Source organism: Trachinotus anak, unplaced genomic scaffold (assembly GCF_046630095.1).
Source record: "Trachinotus anak isolate AG129_WGS33_773 ecotype Australia unplaced genomic scaffold, CSIRO_AGI_Tana_v1 ptg000010l, whole genome shotgun sequence".
Taxonomy (NCBI): Eukaryota; Metazoa; Chordata; class Actinopteri; order Carangiformes; family Carangidae; genus Trachinotus; species Trachinotus anak.
In genome coordinates, this window is record NW_027273861.1 from 29,642,501 (window position 1) to 29,662,949 (window position 20,449).

At 46.7% G+C, this 20,449-nt stretch overlaps 1 protein-coding gene across 2 annotated transcripts in view; it reads left to right on the forward strand.

Annotated features, from left to right (window-relative positions):
- frem1b (Fras1 related extracellular matrix 1b) overlaps positions 1–19,946 on the forward strand; it is a 43,993-nt gene extending 24,047 nt beyond the window's left edge. For both annotated transcript variants that reach the window (XM_071486649.1, XM_071486650.1), the window contains exons 18-36: positions 900–1,088; positions 1,172–1,368; positions 1,460–1,685; positions 3,026–3,170; positions 4,463–4,604; positions 4,876–5,080; positions 7,903–8,167; positions 11,257–11,677; positions 14,648–14,849; positions 15,091–15,235; positions 15,710–15,839; positions 15,919–15,991; positions 16,171–16,320; positions 17,353–17,735; positions 18,154–18,198; positions 18,276–18,437; positions 18,724–18,842; positions 19,172–19,257; positions 19,599–19,946. In XM_071486649.1, the coding sequence (XP_071342750.1) occupies positions 900–1,088; positions 1,172–1,368; positions 1,460–1,685; positions 3,026–3,170; positions 4,463–4,604; positions 4,876–5,080; positions 7,903–8,167; positions 11,257–11,677; positions 14,648–14,849; positions 15,091–15,235; positions 15,710–15,839; positions 15,919–15,991; positions 16,171–16,320; positions 17,353–17,735; positions 18,154–18,198; positions 18,276–18,437; positions 18,724–18,842; positions 19,172–19,257; positions 19,599–19,807 (3,494 nt within the window). In that variant the 3' untranslated portion in view covers positions 19,808–19,946. The remainder of the gene's footprint in view (positions 1–899; positions 1,089–1,171; positions 1,369–1,459; positions 1,686–3,025; positions 3,171–4,462; positions 4,605–4,875; positions 5,081–7,902; positions 8,168–11,256; positions 11,678–14,647; positions 14,850–15,090; positions 15,236–15,709; positions 15,840–15,918; positions 15,992–16,170; positions 16,321–17,352; positions 17,736–18,153; positions 18,199–18,275; positions 18,438–18,723; positions 18,843–19,171; positions 19,258–19,598) is intronic.
- The last annotated feature ends 503 nt before the right edge of the window (positions 19,947–20,449 follow it).

A 20,449-nucleotide genomic window follows, 5' to 3' on the forward strand; every position in this document is an offset into this window, starting at 1 on the left:
GGGGTTTGTGGTGGAGGTGTCGGGGGGGACGTGGTGTTTCTTGGTCTAATTAATTAGCAGTGAATAAAGACGCAGAGTAAGAGCATTAGCGCAGCGAAACAGGAGGAATCCGGCTTTACCTTGTCTCCTGTTTTAGAGAGAAGCTGGTTTATCAGTGAGATCCAGGACTGTCCGTCATTAATGCTCCCACACATTCACACAATGTATACATGCACATACACTGAGAACATACAGATGGGCTTTAGCAGCATGGATGCGGGTTCAGAGGTGTTTGTGTTTGTTAATTAACAGTGTGGAGGAAGGTGGTGGTGTGATGGATTCATTAGCGGCTGTAAAAGACATGGAGGGATGGACAGATGGAGAGGTGGTTGGATGGACGTGTGAATGGATGGACAGACACTAGAGAACAGCCATGTTCACTTTCCTGTGAGAAGGTCAGTCAGTTATTTAACACTGGGCTCTGGACCTGTGACAACTATTCTCGCCTCATTGTCCCTGAGCTGCACCGTCACAGTCGTCAGGCCGTAGTGTTTCTTTACACATCTGTCCCACGCCCAACACGCTGACCACAGTAAACACAGTGGGGTCCAAAAGTCTGAGAGCACTTTTCTATTCACGGGAAACAACAAACGCTCCTGATGCTCACCTGCTCTTCACTCCTCCTCCAGGCTCCGCAGCTTCAGGGCCCTCGGTGTAGGAGGCCCTCACCTCTGCTCTCCATCAGGGTCTTTGTGAAGTGCTGCTTTGTTTTTATCTAGTTTATGTATTAAAGGGACCTTTAATGTTATTATTATTATTATTATTACTACTGTTACTATGACAGTGGATTTCTGGGTAATGAAGTTCAAGTTGTTTTCCTTCAAGTTTCATGTTACTGAACGACCTGTATCTTGGTCCAGGTGAGTCCCTGTTGGTGGTGGATGAGGGCTCCTCAGCCTGTTTGTGTGGGGGGGTCCTGGGAGCCTCAGACCCTGACAGCCCCCCCGACCAGCTGACCTTTCACCTGGAGACTCTGCCTCTGCACGGCTTCCTGGAGAACACACTGCCAACACCTGGCTCCGAGAAGAGCAACGCAGGAGTCCGAGTTGGTCAGTGTGTGTGTGTGTGTGTGTGTGTGTGTGTGTGTGTGTTCAAGATACATAAACTGACCCTGGAATTTTCCTTTTCCCAGAATCCTTCAGCTTCGTCCACCTGACCTCCGGGTTCATCAACTATGTCCAATCAGAGCACAAAGGGGTGGAGCCAACTGTTGACCAGCTGTCTGTCAGTGTGAGTGACGGGCTGCATCGCTCTCCCCCCGTCACTTTCTACATCATCATCAATCCAACCAATGACGAGGCGCCTTCTCTGCTGCTCGCCAACTTTACTGTATGTGCCCCCCAGGACTATTTCCCGGTGTGTGCTGATCATTTCCACCTCATGGGGGCGTTGTGTAGTTACTCTTGTTGTCCTACTGCAGGTGAAGGAGGGCGGGATCAGGGAGCTGACTCCGTCCATCCTGAACGGTCTGGACCTGGACGCCCCTCCCGACCTCCTGACCTTCACGGTGGTGCAGCCTCCGGCTCACGGCCGCCTGATCAACGGCATCTACGGCGCAGACATGAGCCGCTACAAAGAGATGGGAGCTGACCTCCTGCAGAGGAGCCTCCCCATCACCTCCTTCACCCTGCAGGAGCTCCGACAAGGTGCGGCAGAAACCAACAAGTCGCTGTGTCCACAAATAATATAAGATTCTGTGGATGTGGTCGCACAAACACTCAGACTCTCAACAGACATTAGATGGATTCAGTTCATACAGAAGCCGTGTCACAGTTTGGGAGCGTAGACGTGTCCTCTGAAGGTTTGGCCCTTCGTAGCTGTCGTAGAGCACACAGGCCACACCTGAAATGAGACGGTCTGGACTGTGGAGGGTTTTCCTTTGTCGCCTAGCAACCTTAACAACATTCATCTTCTAAAATTCAAGGTTTTAAGATCCTTGGTTTTAACAGTTAGCTGCTGAGCTGAAACACAAAACATACTTTTAACAGTGAAATCCTCAGACTCTCTGTCTGTGTTTCATTACCAGTGAATCCTGGGATAGTTTGGACCACGAAGGATCCGCCTGTTGGAGCCTTCGTTGTCCAGGAAAAAAGGACACATTTCTTGGCCGCATTTGAAGGTGCTGACCGCTGTGATGCAGTCGGTCTTCAAATGCAGCCTCTGGATGTGGACCCTGAACCGGGACACAGCTGGAGATTCTGAATCTGCTGTTTGAGACGTTTCAGTCCTGACCACAGTGTTGGAGCGACCGCTGCGACACCCCAGAGCCAGAAATCATTATAATGATACTCAACTTTATTTTTACAGAACTTCTCCAAACAAAGCTTCAAAGTGAACATGTTGAGACTGCACTGAGGCATAAAGTCCTTCAATTAAAAACAACACAAAATAAAATGGAATAGATGATCCAGCTATAGCATCAGATAAAAACAGTAACAGATAAGACATGTTGGAAATAAAACTGTGTTAATATCAATGAAAATCATTTTTAAAAACAAAAGCTGTGAATGATTTAAACGATGATGGACCAGGATTGGATCACTGAGCAGAGCCGGCCTGAGGATCTGAGGTTCTGGTTCATAGATGAGATCAGAATCAATTCAGCAACGTAACTGAGTGAAACTTAAAGTAACTGACCAGTGGAGAGAGGCCGACTCAGGAGTCATGTGATCCTTAGGTAGGTTTATGGTTTTTGAAGCTGAATATGATGAATTAACTGAAGCAGATGATAAAACTATGTTTTACTTCATCGAGACCAAGTGAAGAAAAAAAAACAGCTTTTAATAAATTAAAAGAAAAAAGTCAAAATAAGGCAAAGATTTAAACGTGTCCATCTACCATTCAGTTTTAAAGACAGGTCTGTCTAAGCCTTCCACCTTCCTCCTCACTGCCAAGTATCCCTGCCCACCCTTTCACCTGCCCTCCTTCTCCCTGTCTCTTCAACCCGCCCTCCTCCTCCTCCTCCTCCTCCTCCTCCTCTCTGCAGGCATGAAGATCATGTACATGCACGATGACACAGAAACCCTGAAGGACGCCGTGGCTCTGCAGCTGACAGATGGCGTCCACACAGTCCAGGGGACGGCTCAGGTCACCGTGCTGCCGGTCAACGATGAGAAACCACGACTGCTCAAGTACACACACACACACACACACACACACACACACACACACACACACACACACACACACACACACACACATACATACACACACACACACACACACACACACACACACACATACACACACACACACAGATGTGGATTTGTGAGAGATGATATGAGGATTTAGTGTTTAATTCTTGTTAATGTGACATTTCAGGAAACGGGGTCAGGGTCAGTGGAGGTTTTTTTCAAGGCCCCGACATCAATGTCAGTCTTTATGATACTGATATAATGTGACTGGATAAAAAACATGTTTCATTGAATTTCAGTTCTTAAAATTGATTGATGACGTATGAATCTGAATCAGTGTTGATGAGACTGTCACTGGTTCACATGGACGTTAACGAGGTTAAAGATGGAGGCTCTTTAAAGATGTTTAGTTATTTGCTTAAAAAGGAGAAATTGTCTTTAAAAGTCATCGAACTGTTTTAATTTCCTGTTGATTCATTCTGATGTAAACAACAGGATTTAAATATAATTTAAAGTGTCTGATGCTGCTGTGAGAGCAGAGAGACTCACCATGAGGAGGGGGGTCAGACAACGGGGGACAGAGGGGGGGTTAACCTCTGCTTGCACATGTGGACGGTCGCTTTGCATGAGTGGGTGGTTACAGAGGAAATCTGTGACCCCCTCCTCCACCCACACACATAATATTTTCATTTGAACGAGTGACTGGGAATTTGCATCCTTGACTGCGTCCCCATGCTGTCCCACCACCCCCCACCCCCACCACGCTGTCCCCAGATCAGGCGTTGGTGTGCGTGGGTGCGTTGGCACAGGCCGAGCTGGTACTGTAAAGGCCACCGAGGCAGAAGTAACGCAGAGACTTGGCAGATGCCGGCCTCCTTGTTTTTGCGTTCCTGCAGGATGGACGTGGCAGCTCCTCTCCTGCGTGGATTTTACTTCCGAGTGAGGAAGCAGCCAGACGGTTTCCGATGTTCAGCCCCCCACCACACCACACCACACTACCTCCACCCCACCCCCCCCAGATCTCCATGATCCTGCTGGAAAAACCTGCTCTCACACGAACTTTCAACTTCCTCCTGTTTGTTTCTCAGTAAAAGTATCTGCAGGTCGTGTTCGTCACATCAAACTGTTCCTCTCTTTCAAAAACCATTGAAAGGCTCATTTTGGTTTATTATGACTCAGGAGTGATTTATTACCTGTGAGCAGAACTGAATAAAGGTTGGTTTATTCCACCAGCCTGAATACCTAACGAACATATTATAATCACTGTTTCTTCTTCGTTGGTGCTCCAGGAATGCTGGATTGGAGGTGGACTCTGGTGAGCTCAGGGTGATTTCCAGTGTGGCTCTGGAGGCCGAGGACGTGGACACGCCCCCAAACCAGGTGTACTACTTCATCATCGCTGCACCACGATTTGGAAACCTGCAGCTCAAGGTGAGGAAGTGTGTGTGTGTGTGTGTGTGTGTGTGAGAGAGAGAGGACCATGCTGAGTTCTAGACATTTTGGAAAGTGAGAAAGTGAAAGATTCTTGACTCAAGGTCCAGCTTACATGTTCTTCTGAAACCACATCCTGTGAGCTTCCTCAGACGGATCACACTAAGAACTAGCTGTAATGTCCCTCTCGCTGAGTGAAATGCTGGTTCTCCCTTTTCTTGCTCTTGTACTCACTGTTCTAACGGTTCTGAACTGTGCGGCTCGTCTGCAGACGGAGTCGGGCTGGACTGAGCTGTCGGCCGCTCGGAACTTCACCCAGGACGACGTGGAGATGAACCGTCTGTGGTACAAACACGCCGCCAACGCCAACACCGCCGGCTTCAAAGGTCACGACAGCTTCCGCTTCACCCTCAGCGACCTGGTCAACGAGTCTCCCGCTCAGAGCTTCTTCATCTCCATCCACACTGTGCAGAAAGGTCAGAGGTCGTCTCCGTGGTTACAGAGCAGCAGGACAGTACAGTTAGAATCAAACTTTATCCGTGACTTTTAAAGCTGTAACAAATGTCATGAGTCATCAGATGTGATGCTCTCACCGTCCTGATAATTAAAACACATCATTGGTTCATTTCTTCCGTCACAAGACGACGGCTTCGTCTTCACTCCTCCTTTCAACTGTTCTGGAGCCAGATGAGATTTAAGACACTTTAATTTAGAGTCAGTCACGTGTTTCTCTCGTGATCAGGTCACACATTCGATTACAGTCCTTCTGTGGTTGTCTGGGTCAGAGCTCACAACCTGACAAAAACACCAGAAGAAGAATAAACTTTTACGCTTCAGCAGCGAGTAACAGCGAACTGAACACAAACACGTGAATGAGTCGTGTTTAGGAACCACGAGTGAGACGAGACGGCAGTTTATCATCGACCTCACACACACACACACACACACACTGTCAGTCATTCAGTGGTTGAACTAATCAGATAAAAGTGTTTGTGCTGAAACCACCGGAGCCATTTTCCTCACTCACTTTAATCATTTAGGAGAATGACGGCTGAAGCTGTTCCAGTAACTTCAGCTCCATTATTACAGATACAGATGCCACCAACACCTCCTCAACATCTGGCTGGAATAAGAAATGTCTGTCTTGGATGTATTTACACCGCAGCTTTTTTGAGACCAGATCGCGTCCTGATCCACTGAATACATATGAAGTGACTCAGTGTAAATGGGCTCAGTGTAGATGGGACTAACATTACTGTGCCCCTCTGTAATTAGACTAATTGTTCCAGAAGGCATTTTATTAACTGTCAGGAAATTGCAGTCGATCCACGGGACAAAACCAAAAGCCTGCAGAGGAGGCAAAGATACAGCAGGAGGTGAATTAGCTTCAGAAATCAGAGAAGAGAGAATCATCTTGTTTAACTTGGATTTGAATGAGAGCAGGAGCAGCCTGTTCACACAGAAACAGGAGGTCGTTGTTCTGATGAAAAATGACAATGAGAGTAAAATCACTGACTAGTGCAGGCGGTGTTAAAACACCACATCTCCTCCTACAGGCAGAAACCTCTGAATGAGGCTTAATGAGTTGACTGTATAATGTGTTTGAGGATGAGGCTTCATTTTACAAGTCTGTTATTTTCTAATTCATTTCAAGTTTTGTAGGAAACAAACTTTAATTTCGTTGTAATTATGTGGAAAACAAAAATCTGACACTGTCACTTTAATAATTTGTTGCTTTGCAGAGGAACCTCCTCAGTTTGAATATTTGTTCATCATTAATATGTCATCTCTGACTGTGAGGCTGGTGCAGTGGAGCTTTCAGCTAAATGCACACAGTGCTAACATGCTAATGCTAATGTTGATCTGGTAGCGTTTACCATGATTTCCATCTCAGTTTAGCATGTTAGCATGCTAATATTTGTAAATTAGCACTAAAGTACAGCTGAGGCTGCGCTTTAAAAACTTTCAGTTTATTCTTGACTTGGAAACAGAACGATCTCACCTCCAGGTCCAGGCTGGACGAGGACGAGGAGGAGGAGGAGGAGGAAGAGGAGGAGGAGGAGGAGGAGCAGGAGGAGGAGGTCTTCAGACCAATGTTTGTCAGATGAAAAAGAGCCTGAGTTACAAGGTTTTCACATGACAACAACAAACAAATGTCCATGTGCACACACACACACACACACACACACACACACACACACACACACACACACACAGACTCTGCACCTTCACACACCTCCACCCTCTTTGGTCCCGGTGGCCGTGCTTCATATATTATTGAGGTGCCCCCCCCCTCAAACCAGCCCCGCCTCCACCCAGCTCGCTGTGCCAGCTTTGCCAGTCGGGTGAACACGGTGCTGCGAGGCCTCGGCCCTTCTGGCTCCGGGCCCTCTGATCCTGGAGGAGCAGAGGTGAGAAATGAGCGACCTCCTCAGCCGGTGAATAATTAACGGAGGGGAGGTGGAGCAGCTGTGGAGGGGCGTTGGCTCATCTCCTCTGGGTGCTCCTCATCTCCTCTGGGTGCTCCTCCTCCTCCTCCTCCTCCTCCAACAACAACAACAATGCTCCAAAAACACTGTGACACTTGTTCTTTTTTTAGTTCAGGTTGAACTTGAATCATTTCGTTCTCATCAGTTCTGTTTTCACTGTTTCACTTCACGTTTGCCACATGGAGACTTTGATCCAGAGTTATTTGTACTGTGGTTCTGTTCTCACATCAGGGTTTGGGTTCAGGTTGTTTGGAAGCTCAGGCTCATTTCAAAAGTAATTTATTTGATATTCTCTCTCTCTCGTCATAAATCAGTCCCAATCATCAGGTCCAAGCAGAGACAGGGGCCTGATCTGTTGCATGAAGGTGTGGTGAAGGCAGTGTAAACAGTGATCTGTGAACTTTATGAATCTGCTTCAGGCTTGAAGTAGGTTTGTTTAAACAGATTTTTAACCTGGTTTCCTGCTGCAACATGAAGTTTATGATACACAGTGTTTTCTCTCTGGTTGTTGAAAATGAAGAGAAAATCCTGCTGAGCTGCTGATCATGCACCAGGTTTCTTCTCAACTTGTACAAAAGAAGAAATTATTAAACTACAGAATGTGTCCATTGCAAATGGTGTTTTTAAAAATACAGTTTCATTTAGATGTTTAGTTTTTTTACCTGTCAAAATAAAATCCAGTAAATTTACAAAATTATTTTGAAAACTAAAAAGTAATATAAGAAGCCTTGCAGCAGCAGTTAGGAGCTGCTTCAGAAACCTTAGTTTCCCTCCTCCCTCTGATGCTTTGACCTTTTCCCTCCCTCCAGGTGACATAGTGCTGCAGAGCAAGGCAGTGCATCTGAGAGAGGGGCAGCGGGTCGTTCTGAACACCGACATCCTGCTGGCGTCAGACTCAGCAGCTCGTCCAGAGGAGCTGATCTACACAGTGTCGGTCCCGCCTCGACACGGCCTCGTCCACAGTGTCCAGCGGCCCGGAGTCCCACTGACCAGCTTCACGCAGCTGGACATCGCCGCACACCGCGTGTGTTACACCCACGACAACAGCCACAAGGCCGAGTCCGACTCCTTCAGGTGAGAACACACAGCTGTTTGGACAAAGAAGTAAAAACTGACCCAAACAGACAAATGTTGATGCTCCGTTTTATTGCATCAACTTAAAATAATGAAAAATATGAAACAGTAACTGTGACGTGTACAAAAGTTTGGACACCTTCCTGAGACAGAGGGAGACAGTAAAAATACTCAACAAAACAGTTTCACATTTAAAGTCAAAAGCTGCATCCTTCATCTGGTCTACGGAGGATTTTCACTTTGCATCACCAGCTGTTCCCGCCCTTACCATTGCTCCTGTTGCCTAGCAACCTTGACAACGCACTTGAGCTTTTGAGGCCCTTGGTTTTAACAGTCAGTGGTGTTTGCTGACATATTATTTTAATTACTGGTGCATAATGATTGGTTGGATCATGAAGGATCCACCTGTTGGAAAAGAAGGACACATTTCTCGGCAGCACCTGAAGGAGCCTTGAAATGGGACAGTGTAGTCACACCACTGTGACGAAGCCTCGGGAGGATGCGGCCCCAGATGTGACATCACTGACGAACAAATGAAAGTGTTGGCTTGAAAAGTGATGGAAACATTTGGGATAATGTAAGAACACAACTGAATACCATATAGAACAGAGGCCACAGGACAAGTTACAGATTATAACTTTAATCGTAGGTTTTAATATTTCTACATTATATTTAATGGGAAATCTGGCTGTAATATTTATTGTTTTTTATATATATATATCATAATTCAAATTCATGTTAAAATAGTACATTTTAATAATAATCATATCATTTCCTTCAGTGTGTCGTGTGGTTTAACTTTATTCATCCAAGACTTTTTATACTGAAGATGTTTGCATTTATATTTTGTTTTTAGTAATTAAAAAAATAAAAGTAGCGTGAAATAAATACAGGGAGTTCAGGTAACATATGGATGAACTGAATATTAATAATTGCGCTGCCATTTTGGCCAAAAGTCCATCAGATCAAATAAAGTCAATAATAAAGAAATAAAGGTGATAATAAAAATAATACATATACAATCATGTATATTCCCAGCCTCTTAAACCCGTATTAAACCGGGATCTGCAGAGAAACTGTTGCTGTTGATGCTGAGCAGCTGCTGTTTGACTTTGGCCCCTCTCAGTCAAGTGAAGCTATTTTGCAGCACAGCATGAAATTTTGCAAACATCAGGAGAATAAATGGCAAATTATCTGCCTACACATTGTGAGAGGAGGATATTTCTGTCAGCACCGCGCCCTGAAAAACTATCACACACAACATTTGGCCGACGAAAGAAAACTGGGCACAGAGACGAGAGAGAGCAGGAAAAAAAGCGCCAGCATCAGGAGACGAAAGCTTTTCTCTGCTGCAGTATGTTTATCTGCTTTTCCAGCCAATTTGGCATCAGCAGGGTTTTTAAGGGGGGAGGAGGAAGGAGAGGGAGGGGGGGGGGGGGGGGGGTTCATGTGTGTGACCTGGGGTGTGTGCAGATCCTGGGTTTGTCACCCAGACCTCTGCTGCTCCAACCGGCTGGCTATCTGGCTCTGACAGACCAGTCAGATCACAGCCAAGACCGAAAGACTGACACAGAGAGAGACAGGCAGAAAATCAGACAGACAGACAGGCAGACAGACAGACAGGAAGACAGACAGGAAGACAGGCAGACAGACAGGCAGACAGACAGAAAATCAGGCAGACAGACAGACAGGAAGACAGACAGGAAGACAGTCGAGTGCAAACCTCTGACAAAGTCGTCTCTCTTTGGGGTTCAATTGTATTTTAAAAGATAAGAGTGTGAATTCTACAGTGACAATCACCAGTGTTTGCTAACATTAAATAATATATGACATTTTATATTGGTAATGAAATGACAAGCCAACATTGGAAATTAAAGCTAACGTTATTTAGCTAAACTGTAATTCAAGGCCTTTCAAGTCAGAAAGTAGCTAACATTTGCTACAGAGTGTAATAAAATAACATTTTGGTCATTTTTCAAGCAAAGAATCAAACGTTTGATGGTTTCATCTTCTCAGATGTGAGTGAACTGAACATCTGTGGGCTCTGGACTGTTACTCTGACAAAACTAGACATTTGAAGGCATCGCCTTGACCTGTGGGAAATAACAGGCATTTCACAGGAGAATCAATAAATGGTGAATGAAGAAAATAACTCACAGATTAATCAATAATGAAAATAATCAACATTTGCAGCCCTAAACTGATCACTTCCCCCGGGTCTGTTTTCTGTTTTCTGCTCAGAGGTGGAGCCTCGATGACATTTATGCTTTCAGGTGTTGTGATCTGAACTAAAACTGAAGTCTGATCGTCATGTGAGTGTTAGGACGTTATGCCGACTCAGGTGTGTCCACATCTGAACAACACACACTTGTGTGTCATCCGTGTGTGTGTTGTCATGACAGCTGATGATGAATGGGTATTATTAGGAGAATAACAACAGCGTTGGCACAGTATCGGCCAGAGCGCCGGCCACAGACGGCCGTCCCTGGGCAAATATGGCCGACACCAGAGCCAGATGTTACACCAGGACCTGCCTCTGAGTGTGTGTGTGTGTGTGTGTGTGTGTGGTGGCCGGTGTGCTGAGGCCCGGGGCAGTTTGTCAGCTGCAGGGCTGAGAGGCAGATTGTGTTGGCAGAGGGCTGAGGACAACAAAATACACACATGTACACACACAGCTCGTTTTCAGGTCCAGTGCACTGTCAGTTGTCACCATTGTGTGTGTGTGTGTGTGTGTTGATCTGGTGAACACACACTAATGCTCACCAAAGCTTCAGATGGAACCAGGTCTTCATGTGAGTGATTGATGACTGAAGCTGCTGTCACTGTTACTCGAGGGAAGTCCTGAGATTTAATTAACTGAGCTACACCTGCAGACTCTTCTTCTATTTACCAGCCGGACACTGGGGCTGCTGTTGTTTTCACCGCGTATGTGTGTGTGTGTGTGCACCATCACAGGAAAATGTCTGTCCGTCTGTGTGTGGACTGAATTTATCACCATCACAACCTGCACGATACAGTCGTTACATGTTACAGACAGGTAGTTGAGATGAAGCCTCAGGTCTGTTTTTCACTGAGTTTTGTCTTCTCAGTTTCGTCGTCAGCAACGGCGCCTCCTCCCGCAGCGGCACCCTCCACTTCACCATTGAACTCGGTGACCGCATCCCCCCTACCCTCAACCACAACGCCGGCCTCCGACTGGAGGATGGAGCCGCAGAGACCATCACCGCCGACCAGCTGCAGCTCACGGACCCCGACACCGCCGCTGCCAACCTGAGCTACATCATCACAGAGCCGCCACGCCACGGCAAACTGCTGCTCAGAGGAGTCCCACTGACACCCCCGCTGAGATTCAGCCAGACCCACGTGGATGAGCTGAACCTGGCTTACCGACACGACCCGGGCAGCCCGGCAGATATCGACAGGTTCTACTTCCTGCCGACCGACGGAAGCAACAGAGGATACCTGGAGTTTGGACAGCTGAGAGAGGAGCCTGCTGTGTTCAGCATACAGGTGAGCACTCAGGCTCACACTGTGTCTGAAGCTGAAGCTCACTCACTGGGAGAGAAGCTCCACGGTGTGAGAAAATAATTTTTTCCATTTAAAGAGGTGATGACAATTCCTCAGAGATGTTGGCTTGAATCAGACATCCAATCACGCCTGGTACTGAAACCCCACCGGTGTGTGAAGTGTCGGTGTCGGCGCAGAAAGCAGTGGCTCAGCCAGGTTTAAATTCAACACAATGTGACCAGGATGAGGCTGGTGACTTTCTATAGTTTTCTCTTTGTCACCAAATCCCAAACAACAACGAATGTGTCCTGCTAACGAGCGGAGATCCATCAGACCAGGTCCTCACCTGTCCAGTGCTGGTGAGTCTCAGGTGAGTTTCAGGTTTCTGGTCTTGGTGACAGGAAGTGGAACCTGATGTGGTCTCTGCTGTTGTAGTGTCTGACCTCTGTCATCAACACAGAGATCACAGTGTCCTCATTTTGATGTTGCACTGCTGCCACGTGATTGGCTGACTGGATCATTGCGTGAGTAACCAGGTGAACAGATGTGATGGATTCACAGGAGCAACTGTAGGAGCTGAAGTAGTCAGGAGAGGAAACAGCTGATATCATCCCATTGACTGAGAACGAGGCACGGAGCACCTGGAACAGAACAACAGGTGACAGGTTGGGGTCAGAGGTCAGGGCTGTGCAACCAGAGCAGGATGTGAACACTGCAGTGAAGGGACTTCACCTGAGGGTGACAGTGCACCAGCTGCAGGACAGGAGAGACCAGGTGAACACCGATGTGTCACACACATGAACTTCTCAGCACATCTGAAGACCAGAGTGTTGGAGACTTTTCACAGGGTGGAGAAAATAAACTGACAACATAGCACAGGTGAAACTGAACGATTGTTCACACAACCGGCTACAGATCACTTTATTTCTAACACTGTAGAAAATCACCAGCCTCATCCTCCGAGAGAATCCACTCAGCAAACTGAGATATCACCTGACTCTTTATAGCTTGAGGCCCAGCATGTGCAGAGATTTAATTATCCAGATAATGTATCCAGACCGATCACAGGTTATTATCATGTAAACGGGGCCTGAGTGTGAACCAGCATGAATCCAGGAGCTGAATGTGCAGCTTCAGAGAATCTGTTCGTGTCAGTGAAACTGTGAGTGACTGTGGTACACAGATGAATATTTGAAGAAGAGAGCAGCAGGTGAGCCAAGACATATCCGCCTCACGTTACCTGCTCTCTCACACACACACACACACACACACACACACACAGCCAGCCAGGTGGCTGACACACTGTCCTGAGCCTCTGAGAGACTGGAGACAGTTTGTGATTGGACGATATGTTTTGGTAACGTCTGTGTGTGTCTGTGTGTGTGTGTGTGTGCGTGTGTGTGACTCCAGTGTAATGTACAGTACCAGTCAAACGTTTGGACACACTTTCCCATTTGGGAAATGTGTAAGATTGTTTTGTGTGTGTGTATGTGTGTGTGTGTGTCTGTTTACTTCTTCCCTCTAACACTCAAATTAAATCAAATTAAATTAAAATGAGCGACTGGCAGAAAAATAAAACTGGACGATGAACCTCAGCTGATGATTTTAGTCGCAGCTGTAAAGTATTTTTTCATGTAAACATATTTTTTAATGGGTATGATTATTATATATCATACATTATTATATTATATTTGGAACAAAACACTGAATCTAAACCTTGATGATTATTCAGCTGTTAATTATTAACAATTATTTTCATTATCAGTTGTTCTGTTGATTATTTATAATCAAGTATCAGTTATTTTTCATCTTAATGTTTGAATCTCAGTGTTTGTCATTTTTGCTTTATAAAAAGCTTTAACGAGTCGACTGTAACAGCTGCTGATGAAGGTTCTGCATTTTACTGATCGTTTCAGCAGCAGTTAGATAAAGACATAAATAAACCAGCAGAAATGATCCTGAATTAACAAAGTCATTTCTGAAAATAAGTGAAAAATTAACAGGAATTTAAAAAAGGGAGAAACAACATTCAATCAAAATCAGCTGAAAATCAGCTTCACCCAAAGAAAGAAGAGCGGTGACCTGAGTCTGATCATCACAGGACGGCAGTGACACCCAGAGGCAGGAGGCTGAACTGCAGCTCATGCTCACAGGCAGCTCCTTCCTCCCCTCTCCTCTCCTCTCCTCCCTCAGTCCCTCCTCTCCTCCCCTCTCCTCCCTCAGTCCCTCCTCTTCTCTCCTCTCCTCTCCTCACCTCTCCTGTTCTCTCCTCTCTTCCCTCAGTCCCTCCTCTCCTCTCCTCTCCTCCCTCAGTCCCTCCTCTTCTCTCCTCTCCTCTCCTCACCTCTCCTGTTCTCTCCTCTCTTCCCTCAGTCCCTCCTCTCCTCACCTCTCCTCTCCTCTCCTGTTCTCTCCTCTCCTCCCTCAGTCCCTCTCTCCTCTCCTGCAGGAGGTGAACAAAACATCAGGGACACCAGTACAGAGGCAGCAGGTCACAAAGTGTTTACATGTCTGCAGACTTCCTGCCTCCTCTCCACAGCATTTCTGAATGAGACATTAGAGAAACATGTTTGTATTTCATTACATTTATCTGAGCCACAGAGTGTTTACAGACATTTTACATGTAGCTCTCAGTTCATTTCTTCTCATGTATCAAGACTAAATCAAACACTAAATCTCTCCCTCGTCCACTTCATAACAGAAACAATAATAACGAGCAGTAAACTCAGATTTCACTCAGATAATTTCATACCTTTGAAGTGCAACATTGCATTGTTAAGATTTGTGCACATCAAAGATATTTTAATTTCTAGTTGTGGAGGTTTTTGAGGTTTTATACTCAAATGTCATAAAAATATGGTTCGTTATAGAGTTTAGAGCCATGGTAACAGCTCTGTGAATCTGTCTGCACACAAATTTCATGTCAGTCTGTCCGGACTCTCAGACCTCTGCTGTTCCTCCTGTTGTGTTCAGGTGGACCGGGTGGACAGGACGCCTCCCAGTCTGACAACCAGACAGACCCCCAGCACAGTGGTGGATCTGGGCGGCGGGCGCTACGGCATCTTCATCACCAACAAACACCTGCAGGCCTCCGACCCCGACAGCCCCACAGAGGAGCTGGAGTTCTCCATCAGCAGACCTCCACACTTCGGCTACCTGGAGAACGCTCTCACAGGTGGGCCGGCTCTTCGGTCAGTCGTTTAAAGCTCCGGTCTTCCTGGAACAGGAAGGTTTTTGTGTATATTGTTGCACCTTTGGTTCCAAAAGCTGAAATCTTTGTGTTGCTTTAGTCGTTTCTGCTGATATTCCCTCGCTCACTTTAGCGAGTCCAGGCCCAGAGGAGGTTTGTGTTTGTCGTGTGAGTGGCTCAGAGTTGTGTTTAGTTTGATGGAAACTCTGCCCCCTCGTCCCACCAGGAGCCTACATCAAAGGTCGTTTCACTCAGCGGGATGTGGACCAGCGGGCCGTGGTGTTCGTCCTCCCGGCTGACGTGGAGGTGACGGCCGACAGCTTCCAGTTCCGCCTCACGGACCCGGCAGGAAACACCATGCTGCCTGAAATGTAGGTTTGTAGAGGATCAGCCTGAAGAGTGTGTGTGTGTGTGTGTGTGTGTGAGGTGTGGGTGTGTGTGAGGTGTGTGTGTGTGTGTGTGTGTGAGGTGTGTGTGTGTGTGTGTGTGAGGTGTGTGTGTGTGTGAGGTGTGTGTGTGTGTGTGTGTGAGGTGTGTGTGTGTGTGAGGTGTGTGTGTGTGTGTGTGTGAGGTGTGTGTGTGTGTGTGAGGTGTGTGTGTGTGTGTGTGTGTGTGAGGTGTGTGTGTGTGTGTGTGAGGTGTGTGTGTGTGTGTGTGTGTGTGAGGTGTGTGTGTGTGTGAGGTGTGTGTGTGTGTGTGTGTGTGAGGTGTGTGTGTGTGTGTGTGTGTGTGTGTGTGTGAGGTGTGTGTGAGGTGTGTGTGTGTGTGTGTGTGTGAGGTGTGTGTGTGTGTGTGTGTGTGTGTGTATACAGTTTATGGAGGGTTCAGCTGGGTGTCCCCCTCAGACTGGAGCTGTCCTGGTCCCGGGTCGAGTTGTCGGCGACCTGCTACAGAACCTGTGAGACCTCAGGGACTCTTCAGATCCAGATCCAGCGCAGCGGGAGGAGCGCCGACCCGGCCTACATCGCCATCCAGGTACCACCGTGACGTGATTAATGACGCGATGGTTGGTGAAGGAGTCGCTCAGTGTTTGTTAACAGCCTCGTCTGTGCAGGTGGAGGAAGGATCGGCCAAACGCGGCAGAGATTTCACTCACAGCACAGCCGGTCTGGTCCAGTTTGACCCAGGTCTGACTCTACTGGACTCTACTCTGCTTTATTTAACGTAGACACTGTCAGCATCATCAGGTGGATTCATTCAGAAAACCTGAATCTGTTGATGTTTGATTCTGGATCAGGTCTGGTGTGATGTCACAGCTCAGTCCATTCAGACTGGCTCTGATCCTCTTCATCCTGCTTTATTCCAGGAGTCAGTGTGAAAACCTGGAACATTTACCTGGTCGACGACGGTCTGGAGGAAAACCACGAGACCTTCACTGTCACCCTGAAGAACCCGCAGAACGCCGTCCTGGGTCAGAGGAGCTCGGCTAGTGTTGAGGTCGTTGACCCCAGAAGAGGTAAAAAAAAACAGCCAGTGATGATAATAAGTTGTAATGATGATCATCAGTCAGCTGTTTCAGTGATGGAGGACAAGTGTGGAGCTTCTCAGTTTTTACATAGTTTCTTAAATTCACCTTTTAAAGGTTCCTACACATTAACATAAGTTAGCTCAGTGAGAGGTCAGAGTTCAGAACAGTCTCAGCTCAGGACCCTTTCATCCCAGAGCACTGTGTCTGCAAGTCTCTTGTGAAAACCAACCTTCACTGGTGTGGATGAACTGGGGTCAACTGAATCTTTAGTCCTAAAATAGTGTAATATATGAGTGAAATCATAGATTAAATGTTTTTAGGCATTTACCATACATTTTTTAATCATTTTTGAGTAGAAGTGTTTTCTGTCACTCTTCTCTCACCAAATGTTAGAGGCCTGCTGATTGGCTGTCTACGCTCCGGCTGTGAGTCATGTACGATCTCAAGAATATGAATCAATTAGTGAAGAGTTTACAGAGTCTAACAACATTTAAACCATATTTCTATGCTGCATTATCACAAAGATATAGATAGTAACATCTTGTAGATGCTCCCCTGCGTTTTAAAAAAAGTCTAAATGTTCTGAAGGTGGACGAGCGTTAGAAACATCAGTTGCCATCAGGTGTTATTACAGTTTCTCTTTTTTTTTTGACTTTTCCATCTCAACCAAGCAAAAAAAAATCTGTTGCAATATTCTAGTTTTTCTCTGAATTTGACGACGTCTCATGTAAAATCACATCAAACCTTCACGTGAGTTTTTGTTTGTTAAAGATCCTGAATTTCACCTTCTACCTCAGAGCCTCTATATGTGGTCACATTATACCCAATGTATTCATTGTGTCTACATTATTGAGTTCAATAGATTTACATACAGGATCTGAGAGAGACTGATTGATAGATTTATTGATTGATTGATTGACTCTTTCAATAAAAAATATAGATTAGACAGTGAGAACTTCAGCTCCTTTTTGCTTTGTGGTTGTGACGTGTGAAAACTTTGCCCTCACTGTCGTCTGTCAGGAAGGTGCGACCCTGACGACCTGGTGGAGGAGGACACGAGGCAACAGCCCCCACCTCCTCGCCTCCCTGACCCTCCCAGGCCGGAGGAGGAGGAGGAGGAGGAGGAGGAGGACCCCGTCACCGACATCGAGGCGGAGCTGCTGTGGGAGACGCAGCCTCACCCTCCCAGAGGGGACGTCCCGAACCGCCGGCCCTACCTGGACTACAGAGAGGGGGAACCACAGGACCAGGCGGCCCCCAGCTACAGCCACATCCACTACCACAGCAGGCAGCTGCCGGGGACAGGCACTGGGAGCACTGGGAGCTCTGGGAGCACTGGGAGCACTGGGAGCTCTGGGAGCACTGGGAGCTCTGGACAGAGGGTCAGACATGGAGGACTAAAGGTCAGTGTTGCTGTTCAAATCTCTGTCGCTCACTGAAGGATCGAGGTGGTGAGTCACAGCCGTACGTCCTGTCAGGTGTTGGTTCACCTGTCGGTCATTAAAATACTCCATGTTTCACACCTGAAACAACATGTGACTCGTTCAGAGATGTGATGCTTTCACTGACCAAACGGTCCATGCTCTTTAAACCAGCTCCTTTATTTAATTCAGTTTAGGTTGATGTGTAATTGAAACGTGCAGTCACACAGTTTCCAGGGTCAGGGTTACCACAGTTATACCACAGTGGGACAACAGATTTCTAATGAAGCAGTTTAATCTGAATTGTTGAAAATCTCCTGCACAAAGTGGATATTTTACATTGTATTTTATATTTTGATATCTGTCTGTGAACTGTCCTGAACCTTGTGCTCATGTCCAGGTTCATCTGTCAGGAGAGAGGACGCCTGAGGAGAAAGTGTGGACGGTAAGAGTCACGGTCACTTCCTCCAGAGGTACAGAAAAACACAGACACTCACTGTGCTCATGCCCCCCCTCCATCAGTTCCACAGTCTGACTCCTCTCCGGCTGGAGGAGCTGAAGCCGGGTGAAGCTGGGTGGAGCTGGTCGCCTCACAGTCGCCTCCTGCAGGAGCTCAGAGTCGAAGACGCTCCTCAGATGGACCATCCAGTTCCCAGACACCAGCCGGAGCTACGCCAGCACAAGGTGCGCACACACACACACACACACCTGGTACGTATCAGTACAAAACATTTTTACACCAGAATAACATCTGTAAGAAACTGTGAAACATCTGGATTTTGGAAGTTTTACTACCTCTGGAACCTGTGAGTAAAAACTAATGAAGTAAATTCAGCTGCATTTCTTCAGGTGTCGTTCTAATCACAGTCACTTTGGGAGGAAACAACAACTCACACAATTCAAACTGTCACAGACGCTCAAACCAGAAGAGTGTGTGTGTGTGTGTGTGTGTCTGTTGTGTTCATCACAGACGGGGAAGTCGGTCAGCAGCTCGTGTCCTGACGGTTGGACTCACTACAGGAGACGCTGTTACATCCTCAGCTCGTCTGTGGCCAGCTGGGGCAGCGCCGAGAGAACCTGCTCACTGCTGTAAACACACACACACACACACACACACACACACACACACACACACACACACTTTATCTCTAACGTCAAAGGAAAACCGGAGGTGTCAGTAATGACAATGTAAATTTTCTTGATACAAACACTCTAGTGTGAAAAATGATCTCACTCTTCTTTTTCATGACTAGATCAGAAACATGTTGCTCGTTGTGATGCAGCTGATAAAACCTCCCAGTTAATCAGCTGTCGTCCTGACTGTAGGACAGACTGAGCTTCTCTTCAGGTGTCTGCACCTGTGTGGGTTGTATCTGCAGTGTCGTTGTGTTTCTCTGACTCTCACACTCGTTCCTCAGGTTTAACAGCAGCCTGACCAGCGTGCGCTCCCGGAGAGACATGACCTGGCTGTGGAAGTTCGCAGGGAAGAAGCCGTTTTGGATCGGTGAGTGGCTGCTGTGGTCACGACGCGCTGAGGGACAGAGCGACAACACAGCAGCACAACAACGCACAACACTGTCACTGCTCTAAGATCACTGCAGGAACCGTGTCTCTGCACAGTATCAGTATTACCCATGTGGTTGCTGGACACATTTCATATGATGATGCAATTGATGACTTTGCATCAAGGAAAACAGGAAAGGTCAGACTTCAGACGACAGGTGTGGAGTGTGTAATAATCAGGTCCCAACAGGCTGCGTTATTTAATAAAGTATTTCTGTCATCATCATCATCATCATCAGTGTCCAGCGTTCAGGCAGATCTGACTTTTCTCGTGTTCCTCAGGTCTGTCTGGAGGTCCGGGTCGCTGGACGTGGGCTGACGGTCGGTCGGTGTCCTTCTCCAGACTGAGGGGGGCGCGGTCAGGTGGCGGCGGGTCTGATGGCGGCTCAGACTGCGTGCTGGTTGAAAACCCCAGAAGCTGGATTTCCACGAGTTGCTCCACCGAAACTCAGCACACATTCATCTGTTCGTCACCAGCTCACACTCACTGAGACTCACTGCTCTCAGCGCCGTCATGACCTGTGACCCCTGTGAACTCTTCCAGTCATATTTAATGTTACGCAATGATGCTGCTCTGTACATTAGTTTTCATATTTTTGTCATAATAAAGATTGCTGCGCAAACATAAAATGGGTCCATACATTTGATTGTAGTGTCAGGAGTTTGATTTTTGAATGAATTATACCATTTTCAATGATACCATGGGAAATAATTTAATCTTTTTGAATTACCGTAATTAAAAAGGATCTGTCAAATAATCTGCAGAGTTTCAGTCTGCAGAAGCATGTTTATTCAGATTATTTTTCTCAGCTGGGCAGAAACGGCTGAAGAGGCTGGAACTACTTCATTTTTTTATACTTTTCATTCACTGACTTCATTTACCTGTTAAAATGTCATTTTTCCAGCTGGAAACTTTTGAGCTGGGGTGAACGAGTTGAGAAGCTTGAAGCTGAAACTCGGGTGATTGAGTTTTAAAGGTGCAAATGTAAAATCCTACAGTATATAAGAAATATACAACAGAAAGAGCTGGATGAAGAACACCAGCTGGATTTATATGACTATTAGAAATCTGTATATTGGAGCTGCAGGCAGGGCCTCGCTGTGGAACAGGGCTGATGTAACTGTTGAACAGC